This window comes from Lithobates pipiens, unplaced genomic scaffold (genome assembly GCF_037356315.1).
Source record: "Lithobates pipiens isolate NorthernLeopardFrog02 unplaced genomic scaffold, aLitPip1_a1.2 Scaffold_25, whole genome shotgun sequence".
In the NCBI taxonomy this organism is placed as follows: domain Eukaryota; kingdom Metazoa; phylum Chordata; class Amphibia; order Anura; family Ranidae; genus Lithobates; species Lithobates pipiens.
Genome location: NW_027507787.1, coordinates 243,599,364 through 243,612,552, shown reverse-complemented (window position 1 = coordinate 243,612,552; position 13,189 = coordinate 243,599,364). Strand labels below are relative to the sequence as shown.

Here is a 13,189-nt window from a genome sequence, read left to right as displayed (position 1 = left end):
TTCTATGGTCAGATGGAAAAAAGTGGAACAGATTCCTCCCATCTACGCTGAACTGTGTGGATGGAAGAATCTCCCACTGGCCCAAGCTTCCATATCTTGCTAGTCGGCCCCGCTGGCTCTCACAATACCTGAACATGATTGGGTGCAGGCATTGTTTAGGTTGAGAACCAACGGGGCCGACTAGCAAGATGCTGAAGCTTGGCCCAGTGGGAGATTCCTCCATCCACATCGTTTAGCATGCATGGAGAAATCTGTTGCATTTTTTCCATTTAACCATAGAAAATCTGCAGATAATCTATAGGTGTATGACCAGTTTAAGTGTGGTATTTGCATTTGGAATCTATTGCTGTGAACCTACACCATGCGTTCAAAGGAGCTGCCCATGAAAGTGACACAAGCCATTGTAAGGCTTCAAAAATGAAACAGCCCACCAGAGAGATAGCAGCAACATTTAGGAGCGGCCAACTCAACAGTTTGGTACATTTTGAGGAAATAAAAATGCACCGGTGATCTCGGCAACATAAAAAGGCCTGGACTTCCACGGGAAGACAATGATGGATGATTGCAGGATCAGCTCTATGGTAAAGAAAAACCCATTCACAACATCCAGACAAGTGAAGGACACACTCCTGGAGGTGGGTGTATCATTGTCCAAAGTCTACAATCAAGAGAAGACTTCACAAGAGTAAATGCAGAGGGTTCACCACAAGGAACAAAACCATTCATAACCCTGAAGAAGAGAAAAGCCAGATTAGACTTTGTCAAAAGAACATCTAAAAAAAAGCCAGAGAAGCTCTGGAAAAGCATTCTTTGGATAGATGGAGCTAAGATTATTCTGTACCAGAATGACAGAAAGAAAAACGTGTGGAGAAGGCTCGGAACAGCTCATGATCCAAAGCACACAACGTCATCTGCGGTCACATGGTGGAGCTCGCAGTGTGATGGCATGGGCATGCATGGCTTCCAGTGGCACTGGGTCATTGGTGTTTATTCATAGTTTCATCGTTCGTAAGGTTGAATAAAGACACCTGTCCATCCAGTTCAACCTCAGTGAGTGTCTACAATTGTCCCTGTACATTGCACACTCACATCCGTCCCTACCCTAATTTATTGATGATGTGACCCGAAGCAGGCGGATGAATTCTGCAGTGTTTAGAGATATACTGTCAGCCCAGATTCAGCCAAATGCAGCAAAGTTGATTGGACGGCTCTTCACAGTACAGATGGACAATGATCCAAAACACACTGCAAAAAAGCAACCCTGGAGCTTTTGAAGGAAAAGAAGTGGAATATTCTGCAATGGTCGAGTCAATCACCCGACCTCAACCCAATTGAGCATTTCACTTGCTGAAGGCAAAACTAAAGACAGAAAGACCCACAAACAAAGATCAACCAAAGACAGCTGCAGTTAGAGTCTGGCAAAGCATCAGAAAGGAGGAAACCCAGTCTTTGGTGATGTCCATGGATTGCAGACTTCAGGAAGTCGTTGTCCAGTAAAGGATTTCCAACAAAATATTAAAAATGAACATTTTATTTATGATTATATTTGTCCAATTACATTTGAGACCCTGAAAGGGGGGGGGGGGGGCTGTGTATAAAAATGGTTGCAGTACATAAAATTTGTACTTGATATTTATGTTCAACCCTTTGAATTAAAGCTGGAACTCTGCACTTCAAATTCATTTGGATTGTTTTGGTTTGAATGTTTATCTGGTGGCATACAGAGCCAAATAATATGAAAATTGTGCCTTTGTCCAAATTAAATATGGACCTTTTTTTTTGTTAGATCTATATATATATATATATATATATATATATATGTATATATATATATATATATATATATATATATATATATTTTTATCTGTAAGCATCCATGGGCACCCAAGGTTTCCGTGCTGAGAGTGCGCTTCCAGTGCCATAGACTAGTCGTGATTGAGAGCCAACAGGACAAGTGACGGCCAATCACAGTGGTTGGACGTGCCAGAAATTCTTCCTGCCCCCCGAACCTAAAGCCCCATTTAATGTAACACTGAGGCTGGAGGAAGGGGTTAAAGCAGAAGTGTATGCCGTACCTTGTCACAGGTTGTCATAGTCTGGTGTCTTCCAGGGTTCTGAGCAGAGAAAACAGGCTTTGTATTTTTTTTTCTCCAGGATTGGTAAATCCGGGATTGGGTCCTGGAGCTTTATCTTTTTATAAGATTAGCGGCAGTGATTAGTGACTTATAGTGGGATTGTAATAGTATGGTGGGCAATCTGACACTAACTAACGTTTGTGGGAACCAGTGACACTAATCCAGTGATCAGTGCTAAAAAAATATATGCACTGTCACTGTACTAAAGCCCCATTTAATTGGAACACTGAGGCTGGAGGAAGGGGTTAAAGCAGAACTGTATGCCGCACCTTGTCACAGGATGTCATAGTCTGGTGTCTACCAGGCTTCTGAGCAGAGAAAACTGGCTTTGTATATTTCTCTGGGATTGGGTCCTGGTGCCCGGGGGATTTGCAGAGACTTTGAGGGACGAAGCCTCCAGCTTTTTTTGCAGAGGGAACATGGGGGGGGGGGGGGGTGCAGTTCCAGGACCTCTAGAACTGAATGAATGGAATGGCGAGGGGTCTATTGATGATGACTGCTGTGGAATCTATAGTTGCTGGAGGGGATCTATTGTTGCTGGGTGTGGAACTTATATTGCTTGGCTGTCGATCATTGCTGGGAGGGATCTACTGTTGAAGGAGGGGGTCTATTCTTCTTTCTGGCTGCTAGAGAGTCTATTAATGCTGGCTGTTGGGAATCTGTTATTACTGGGGTGGATCCATTGTTGCTGGGGGGGGGGGGGGGGGGTTGCTGGCTATTGATAGTCTATTGTTACTGGGGGTGGTTCTATTTTCATGATTTTATTATTAGTTATACATGACTGTCAAGGAGCGTTTTATATGTGACAAATGAGTGTTCAATACATATACAGACATGACATCCGTGTGGACATGATATAGAACTTAATTATCATAAAAGGGAAAAAGATTTATGCAAATTTCATAGAAATAGTACAGTAATATACAATAGGATTCATAAAAATTATGTAAAAAATGATGGGAATGTGAGGGAGTGCATCCTCAATAGCTCGACGCGTTTCGTCGGTAGACCGACTCATCAGGAGCGAATATATAATGTCTGTAAATAATGAATAATAACAGATGTTCCAAATTAAAAAGCCCATAGTATGAGAGATATATATATATATATAAATACATTTATATCTCCTTTAAAACATATACAATAAAAAATAAATTTAGGCCAATACGTATTTTGCTACATATTTTCGGTTAAACAAATCCCAATAAGCATATATTGATGGGTTTGCACAATTGTTATAGTGTGTATATACTGGGATTTTTTGTTTATTTATCTTTTTATACTAGTAGTGGCAGCGATCAGTGACTTATAGTGGGATTGTAATAGAATGGTGGGCAATCTGACACTAACTGACGTTTGTGGGAACCAGTGACACTAATCCAGTGATCAGTACTAAAAAAATAATATGCACTGTCACTGTACTAATGACACTGGCTGGGAAGGGGGTCAAACATCTAGGGCAATCAAAGGGGTAAATGGGTGCCTAGCCAGTGTGTACTGTGTGCTGCTTTTACTGAGATGTGCTGGTTTTTATTCCTCGCTTTGCAGGGAAACAAAAACCGGCACATCCCCGGTGATAGGACAAAGTTCTGTCCTCCTTCCTCCTCGCCGATCAGCGGGTGTTGGCGGTCATCCATTGGCCAGCACCCGCTGATCGGCTTGTACTGTGACTAATCACACGCGCCCCCTCTTCCCAGAAGTGCCGGATCACGTACTGGGTTCGTGATCCGGCGCAGGAGAGCCGCTCTGCCGCAGTTCTCGTACAAGCGGGTAATCTATACAGATGAGCTTTAAAATCCCAACTCCAGCATGGCTGATAAGATTATGGGTTTGATTTCCCGATGGCGGTTGCTATACTCGCCTCCTTCTGGCGCTGTCCGCCGCACTTGCCCATACAGCACTACTTCTCTTCTGGGATTGGGTGTCCAGGGTGTCGTCCTGCCCCCCATCCCCCCCCCCCCCCCCCTATTCAGGGTGTATAGGAAAATGCAGTGACCTGTAGGATCTGCCCACTGATGGAGAGCGAAGAGGACCTGTGATGTCATCGAACCAAAGACCCACCCACTCATGGGGGTGGGGGGGGGGACTTCACACACAAATGCTTTCACCTGCGTCGGCCTGCAATGTCAGTGCATGCAGTGATTTATTGGATATGCTGTATGTCCACCATGTGTTCCTCTAACAAGACGATGTGATTATTGTGGTGCGCTCGCTCTTTATCTCAAAGATTCTATGTCTTCTTTTTATATTCCAGGTAACTGTTATGGATGCAATGCACCCTTCTCCATACTACTGAAGAAGAGGGTATGTCCCTTTTATTTCCTTTATCGACCTGAACACGTCATGTTTTGTTTCTTTAGTACAGAAATATGCCTAATGACCTGCCAGGAATCTAGTAAACATCTAGCCCAGGGACCTTAAAACCTTTCAGTATGAGGGCCACTTTGTATATGGGCCGAATAAACTCCTACCCCCCCCCCCCCATATCAGGGTGCCCATCAGTCAACCTTTATGCTAGGATCCCCATTAGAGCCCTTCCTTACATCAGGGACCTAATCAGCGGCCCCCATCAGAGTTCCCCCCTTTGCGTAGGTGGCCCCATCAGAGTCCCCCCCTTTGCGTAGGTGGCCCCATCAGAGTCCCCCCCTTTGCGTAGGTGGCCCCCATCAGAGTCCCCCCCTTTGCGTAGGTGGCCCCCATCAGAGTCCCCCCCTTTGCGTAGGTGGCCCCCATCAGAGTCCCCCCCTTTGCGTAGGTGGCCCCCATCAGAGTCCCCCCCCTTTGCGTAGGTGGCCCCCATCAGAGTCCCCCCCCTTTGCGTAGGTGGCCCCCATCAGAGTCCCCCCCCTTTGCGTAGGTGGCCCCCATCAGAGTCCCCCCCCTTTGCGTAGGTGGCCCCCATCAGAGTCCCCCCCCTTTGCGTAGGTGGCCCCCATCAGAGTCCCCCCCCCTTTGCGTAGGTGGCCCCCATCAGAGTCCCCCCCCTTTGCGTAGGTGGCCCCCATCAGAGTCCCCCCCCCTTTGCGTAGGTGGCCCCCATCAGAGTCCCCCCCTTTGCGTAGGTGGCCCCCATCAGAGTCCCCCCCCTTTGCGTAGGTGGCCCCCATCAGAGTCCCCCCCCTTTGCGTAGGTGGCCCCCATCAGAGTCCCCCCCCCCTTGTGTAGGTGGCCCCCATCAGAGTCCCCCCCCCCCTTGTGTAGGTGGCCCCCATCAGAGTCCCCCCCCCCCTTGTGTAGGTGGCCCCCATCAGAGTCCCCCCCACATAGGTGGCCCCCATCAAAGTCCCCCTCCTTGCGTAGGTGGCCCCCATCAGAGTCCCCCTCCTTGCGTAGGTGGCCTCCATCAGAGTCCCCTTCCCTTGCGTAGGTGGCCCCCATCAGAGTCCCCCCCCCTTGCGTAGGTGGCCCCCATCAGAGTCCCCCCCCTTGCGTAGGTGGCCCCCATCAGAGTCCCCCCCCCCTTGCGTAGGTGGCCCCCATCAGAGTCCCCCCCCTTGCGTAGGTGGCCCCCATCAGAGTCCCCCCCCCTTGCGTAGGTGGCCCCCATCAGAGTCCCCCCCCTTGCGTTGGTGGCCCCCATCAGAGTCCCCCCCTTGCGTAGGTGGCCCCCATCAGAGTCCCCCCCTTGCGTAGGTGGCCCCCATCAGAGTCCCCCCCCCTTGCGTAGGTGGCCCCCATCAGAGTCCCCCCCCCTTGCGTAGGTGGCCCCCATCAGAGTCCCCCCCCCCTTGCGTAGGTGGCCCCCATCAGAGTCCCCCCCCCCTTGCGTAGGTGGCCCCCATCAGAGTCCCCCCCCCCCTTGCGTAGGTGGCCCCCATCAGAGTCCCCCCCCCTTGCGTAGGTGGCCCCCATCAGAGTCCCCCCCCCCTTGCGTAGGTGGCCCCCATCAGAGTCCCCCCCCCCTTGCGTAGGTGGCCCCCATCAGAGTCCCCCCCCCCTTGCGTAGGTGGCCCCCATCAGAGTCCCCCCCCCCTTGCGTAGGTGGCCCCCATCAGAGTCCCCCCCCCCTTGCGTAGGTGGCCCCCATCAGAGTCCCCCCCCCCTTGCGTAGGTGGCCCCCATCAGAGTCCCCCCCCCCCTTGCGTAGGTGGCCCCCATCAGAGTCCCCCCCCCCCTTGCGTAGGTGGCCCCCATCAGAGTCCCCCCCCCTTGCGTAGGTGGCCCCCATCAGAGTCCCCCCCCCTTGCGTAGGTGGCCCCCATCAGAGTCCCCCCCCCCTTGCGTAGGTGGCCCCCATCAGAGTCCCCCCCCCCTTGCGTAGGTGGCCCCCATCAGAGTCCCCCCCCCCTTGCGTAGGTGGCCCCCATCAGAGTCCCCCCCCCCCTTGCGTAGGTGGCCCCCATCAGAGTCCCCCCCCCTTGTGTAGGTGGCCCCATCAGAGTCCCCCCCCCCCCCCCTTGCGTAGGTGGCCCCATCAGAGTCCCCCCCCCCCCCCCTTGCGTAGGTGGCCCCATCAGAGTCCCCCTTTACATCAGATTTCCTTATGTCGGAGTCCCCATAATAGTCATCCTTGGGGGGGGCGGGGGGGGGGATAATTTAAGACCATAGGCAGCCTCTGCCAACCTTATTCCACAATCTGCGCACATTGTAGCAGGCTGTACGTGGCCCAGGGGCCGTGGCTTGGTGATAACCAATTATTTTCTTTGTAGAGAATATTTTTTATATTGTGTTTTATTAAATGAGTCGCTTTAAAGCCCAACTGGACCTTTAGTTTGAAATCCACTAAATACATTTCAGGCACATTCGTTAAAAAGCAGCCACAGCCTGCAGCTATGGTGTGGGCCCTTTGTTCTCTGTGTGGAAGCAGTGGCCTCTCTTCAGAGGTCTGACCCACCCGCTGCTGAGCCAGAACCAGCAAATTCGTGATAAATGAATGATTTTAGTTTTAGCCTGCCGGCAGGGGCCCGGCGTTCTCTGCTCAGGTCATGGCAGCAAAGAAAGCAAACAACCGATTTTACGTCTTCTCTTCAATGCATGTGGAACGTAGGTAAATGATTTAAACCACATTGAAACTGAATTGGACTGTAAATGTCGGTGATAAATGTTGGCCACGTTCCTACTTTTTACGTCTCCTCCTCCCTTCCTTTACAGCGCTGCTGCAATAACTGTGGAAACAGCTTCTGTTCAAGGTGTTGTTCATACAAAGTCCCCAAATCCGCAATGGGAGCCACAGGTGAGGCGTTTGTAAGAAACCGCATCCTTCTGCTCACAAAAAAAAGGTCACCTGATCACACAAATTATATTACTGTATTTGCATTATTTTTTATTTTATTTTTCCTTCTTTTAATCCTTATTTAATCACTTCAATAGCCGCCCATAGTAAAATTATGTCCTTGACTTTTAGGGGGGGGGGGGATATCTGAATGATGCCTGCAGCTAGAGGCATCATTCAGATATCATTCTTTGCAGCCGGCTCTTATAGGCGACGGGAGGGGACATCCCGCCGCCCACCCGGTGCTTCTCCGGGCTCTCCCGTGCCATCGGGGGCCCAGAGAAAGAATCGCCCGCCGCCAGATGACGAGCATAGAGATTTACAGAGACCAGATGGTCACCGGTCATCTCTATGAACGTCGGAGGTCCGGGGGCGCGACGTTATGACGTCACGCCCCCGTGTAACCAGAAATAAACAAAGCCGTGATCGCGGCTGTGAGCATGAGATCGGTGATTTTTATTTATTTATTTATTTTCCCGATCTCATGCTTTTCAGCCTGGAGGAGAGATGTTGGGGTCTTATTGACCCCCGCATCTCTCCATAAAGAGGACCAGTCACAATAGATTCCTATTACAAGGGGTGTTTTACATTCCTTGTAATAGGAATAAAAGTGATAACAAGTTTTTTTTTTAAAAAGCGTAAAAATAAAAAAAAAATAAGTAAAAAAAAATTTTAAAAAATTTTAACCGCCCCTGTAGCTCGCGCTCAGAAGCAAACGCACCCGTAAGTCCCGCCCACATATGTAAATGCCGCTCAAACCACACATGTGAGGTATCGCCTTGTGCGTTAGAGCGTGTGCAAAAATTCTAGCACTAGACCGGTTCTGTGACTCTAAACTGGTAACCTTGAAAAAAAAAATATATATTTAAAGCGTCGCCTATGGAGATTTTTAAGTAATGAAGTTTGGCACCATTCCATGATTGTGCGCAATTTTAAAGCGTGGCATGTTAGGTATCTATTTACTCGGTGTAACATCAATCTTTCACACTTTTTATACAAAAAAATTGGGCTAACTTTACTGTTTTTTTGTTATTTTTTTAATTCATGAAACCTTTTTTTTTTTCCCCAAAAAAAAAGCGTTTAAAAAAATTATTGCGCAAATACCGTGTGAGATAAAAAGTTGCAATGCCCGCCATTTTATTCCCTAGGGTGTCTGCTAAAAAAAAAAAAAAAAACATGCATAATGTTTGGGGGTTGTGAGTAATTTTCTAGCAAAAAAATTATGATTTTTACATGAAGGAGAGAATAGGCCCCGGTATTGAAGTGGTTAAACTGTCCCATCTTTAGAACGATTGTATTCTTGAATTGGTTGTTGAATTAAAGCCAAAAATAATAAGTAGGAAAAAACAAAAACGAAGGTTGCGGTCACAGCATGGGGTAAGACACGCAACCCTCTGTAATTGCAGGTGGGGATAACACTTGTCACCACACAGTCTGCGCTCAGTTGCTCTTAAATGCCCCGGGGGTCCCGATTATAAGTCCTCTTGGGGCCTGTAAGGTGGGTGGTAACATTTTTGGGCAGGAGAAGGTCAAAAAGACCGTTGGTATTCTGACTGGCAGTGGTGCCTGCTAAAGTGTGTAGTGGGATTGTGGTGTGTTTCCACTTTCCGGTTTCAGGCTTCCAAGAGCAGGTTCTCGAAAGCTTCTGACCTCAAGAACACACTCCGGAAAGCTTGGAACCAAAAAGTGGAAACCCACCATCACACTTCACAAGAACAGAGCCTGGGACGCATGGAACTAGAAAGTGGAAACCCACCATCACACTTCACAAGAACAGAGCCTGGGACGCATGGAACTAGAAAGTGGAAACCCACCACACACTTCACAAGAACACAGCCTGGGAAGCATGGAACTAGAAAGTGGAAACCCACCATCACACTTCACAAGAACACAGCCTGGGAAGCATGGAACTAGAAAGTGGAAACCCACCATCACACTTCACAAGAACACAGCCTGGGAAGCATGGAACTAGAAAGTGGAAACCCACCACACACTTCACAAGAACACAGCCTGGGACGCATGGAACTAGAAAGTGGAAACCCACCATCACACTTCACAAGAACACAGCCTGGGACGCATGGAACTAGAAAGTGGAAACCCACCACACACTTCACAAGAACACAGCCTGGGACGCATGGAACTAGAAAGTGGAAACCCACCACACACTTCACAAGAACACAGCCTGGGACACATGGAACTAGAAAGTGGAAACCCACCACACACTTCACAAGAACACAGCCTGGGAAGCATGGAACTAGAAAGTGGAAACCCACCACACACTTCACAAGAACACAGCCTGGGAAGCATGGAACTAGAAAGTGGATACCCACCACACACTTCACAAGAACAGAGCCTGGAAAGCTTGGAACCAGAAAGTGGAAACCCACCACACACTTCACAAGAACACAGCCTGGGACGCATGGAACTAGAAAGCGGAAACCCACCACACACTTCACAAGAGCACAGCCTGGGAAGCATGGAACTAGAAAGTGGAAACCCACCACACACTTCACAAGAACACAGCCTGGGAAGCATGGAACTAGAAAGTGGAAACCCACCACACACTTCACAAGAGCACAGCCTGGGAAGCATGGAACTAGAAAGTGGAAACCCACCATCACACTTCACAAGAACACAGCCTTGGAAGCATGGAACTAGAAAGTGGAAACCCACCACACACTTCACAAGAACACAGCCTGGGACGCATGGAACTAGAAAGTGGAAACCCACCATCACACTTCACAAGAACACAGCCTTGGAAGCATGGAACTAGAAAGTGGAAACCCACCACACATTTCACAACACCTTTTTGGGAGGTTTTGAACTGGGAGCCCACCACAGTTACACCACACATTTCACATAAACACATCAGAGTAGCCTGGAGCTGAAAGTGGAAGCCCATTGTAATCCCACCACACACTTCACAAGAATACACTTTGGGAAGCCTGGAATTGAAAGTGGAAACCCACCACAATTCCACCACATACTTCAGAAGAATACATTTTCGGAAGCTTGGAACCGAAAGTGGAAACCCACCGCAATTCCACCACACATTTCACAAGGACACACTCCGGGAAGCAGAAAGCGGAAACTCACCACAATCCCACCACACACTTCACAAAATACACTTTGGTAAGCTTGGAACCGAAAGTGGAAACCCACCACACACTTCACAAGAATACACTCCGGGAAGGTTGGAAGTAGAAAGTGGAAACCCGCTACAATCACACCACACACTTCACAGAATACACTTTGGGAAGCCTGTAACCGAAAGTGGAAGCCCACCACAATCCCACCACACACTTCACAAGAACACACTCTGGGAAGCCTGGAACCAAAAGTGGAAGCCCACTGCAATTCTACCACACTTCACAAGAACACACTCTGGGAAGCCTGGAACCAAAAGTGGAAGCCCACTGCAATTCCATCACACACTCCACAAGGACACACTCTGGGAAGCCTGGGACTGAAAGTGGAAATCCAGCACAATCCCACCGCACACTTCAATGGGCACCTCTGCCGATTGGACTACCGATGGGCTTTTTGTCCTTCTTCTACCCATGAACATTGTATGTGAAGCATTTCTTGCTGTTGCCGCTTCATGTCTTGCACCTTACTTCCTTCAATACATTCCCCCCTACAGTGTCTGCAGAGATGTTTTATGTAGAATTCATACAGCACATATAGGCTTTCTGTCAGGATGCTTCATACTGAGAAAATGAATTGTTGGCTCTATTTTATGTTGTCTAATGCCGCCTACACACGAGCGAATTGTCCGGCGTACTTAGTCCGCCGAAACGCATTTCAGCGGACAATTCGATCGTGTGTGGGCTTCAGCGGACTTTCTCAGCGTGAAGTCCGGCGCACTAAGAAAGTATTTTTGCACTCCAATCTTCCCGCCGGACTTGGGTTTAAGCGGACAATACGTTCGTCAGTGTGCTAGTCCGGCGGACTAAGAATGACGCATGCTCAGAAGCAAGTACGAAAAAGGAAGCTATTGGCTACTGGCTATTGCACTTCCTTTTTCTAGTCCCGTCGTACGTGCTGTACGTCATCGCGCAAGCGAACGTCGGACTTTCTGTGTGTCCGTGTGTGGCCAAGTCCGTTCGGTAGAAAGTCCGCCAGACTATCCGCCGGATTGTATGTCGGACTAAGTACGCCGGACAATTCGATCGTGTGTACGCGGAATTAGAAGACCTTTTCCAGCAATGAACTTCCCATTTGTGATGACAGGATGCATATATTTTGGCTGATGAGCAAAATAGAAACTGGGAAATTTTTACATTTTCGTCTTACAACAGAAGCTTCACTTTTATTACCAGCCTGTCAACATGTTAAAGCTGAACTTCCACCCAAAATAAGAATAATATTTGGGTGGGGGGTTATGGAGTAGGAGGTGGCAAAATGTAAAATATCGGCCTGAATTCATGTCTTCTATATCTGTTTGGAGTTCAACTTTAAATGTGTGCAAATCATCACTGGTCTGTACAAATGTACACACTGACTACACTGACACCACTTCTGTACCTTTCTATCATTCCAGCTCCAGATGCACAGAAAGAAACCGTGTTTGTATGTGCGTCCTGCAACCAGGTATTGAGTAAATAGGATCTTTTGTGTTCTCCACGAACCCTTCTCATGAAATACGCCACCACCAGGATTCGGAGATGGACACTCTCTGGTGTGGGTGGGGTGTACACCCGATATCTTCATGTCTATTATCTAGTTCTCTGTTCTGTCTACATGCTGTACATCTGTATAAATGTATATTGTATAAAACCAGAAGTTATCAGTTTTATATAGAAAATATCTTCTGTACATTTCTATGACATGGACCTACTGTAAGAAGCTTTTTTTTTTTTTTTTTAAATACTTGAAGCAGCCTAGAGGGCTCCTTGCATGTTGGGGCATTTAGTTGCAGTGTACCTGTGGAAGGGGGTGGGGGGTTGACAGGTGCAGTGTTCAGTTTTAGTGCACCTGGGGGGAAGGACAGGCGCAGTGCTCAGTTGCATTGCACCTGGGAGGGGGGATGGGGGGTAGGTGCAGCACTCAGTTGCCATGCACCCTGTGGGGGCAGGTACAGCATTCAGTTGCAATGCACCTGGGAGGGGGAATGGGGGGCAGGTGCAGCACTCAGTTGCCATGCACCCCGGGGGGGGGGGGGGGCAGGTGCAGTGTTCAGTTGCAATGCACCTGTGGAAGGGGGAACAGGTGCAGCGTTCAGTTGCGAAGCACCTGTGGAGGGGGGGGGACAGGTGCAGCACTCAATAGCCATGCACCCTGGAGGGGAGGGCAGGTGCAGCATTCAGTTGCAATGCACCTGTGGGGGGGGGGGGGGGGACAGGTACAGCGCTCAGTTGCAATGCACCTGGGGGGGGGGGGGGGGTAGATGTAGCCTTTAGTGGCAGTGCACATTGAGAAGCGGGAGGAGGGGACCAGTGCAGCCTTCATTGGCCGTGCACCTGGTGGGGGTAAGAACAGGTGCAGTGTTCAGCTGCAGTGCACCTGGGGGAGGAGAAATGGGTGCAGTTTTCATTTGCAGCGCACCAGGGTGCAGTGGGTAAGTGCAGCGCTAAGTTACAGTGCATCTGGGTGGTGAATAGGGGCAGCCTGTCAAAGTCTATTGTAGACTCTAGCTAGACAGGGCTGAATGCTGTAATGGTGTTTAGGGCCATGCCCATTCAGGGACAAAGGTCTGGAATGCAGGACTTCTGCCCCCTGTCCATCCGCAGCTTGCCATAGACTTTGGCAGACCGCATGCAGTGAGGCTGGGGGTTGCATGCACCCGTCCCTCCAACAACCCCCCCCCCCCCGTATTCACTGCACCTGAATGCCCCAGCGT

The 13,189-nt window shown here is 49.2% G+C and overlaps 1 protein-coding gene across 1 annotated transcript in view; it reads left to right on the top strand.

Annotated features, from left to right (window-relative positions):
• Window positions 1–12,154, top strand: part of ZFYVE27 (zinc finger FYVE-type containing 27) — a gene marked incomplete in the record, with an annotated part of 123,852 nt that extends 111,698 nt beyond the window's left edge. Inside the window, 3 exon segments of the mRNA XM_077455721.1 lie at window positions 4,390–4,439; window positions 7,227–7,308; window positions 11,891–12,154. Of these exon segments, the coding sequence (XP_077311847.1) occupies window positions 4,390–4,439; window positions 7,227–7,308; window positions 11,891–11,955 (197 nt within the window).
• Between the last annotated feature and the right edge of the window lie 1,035 nt (window positions 12,155–13,189).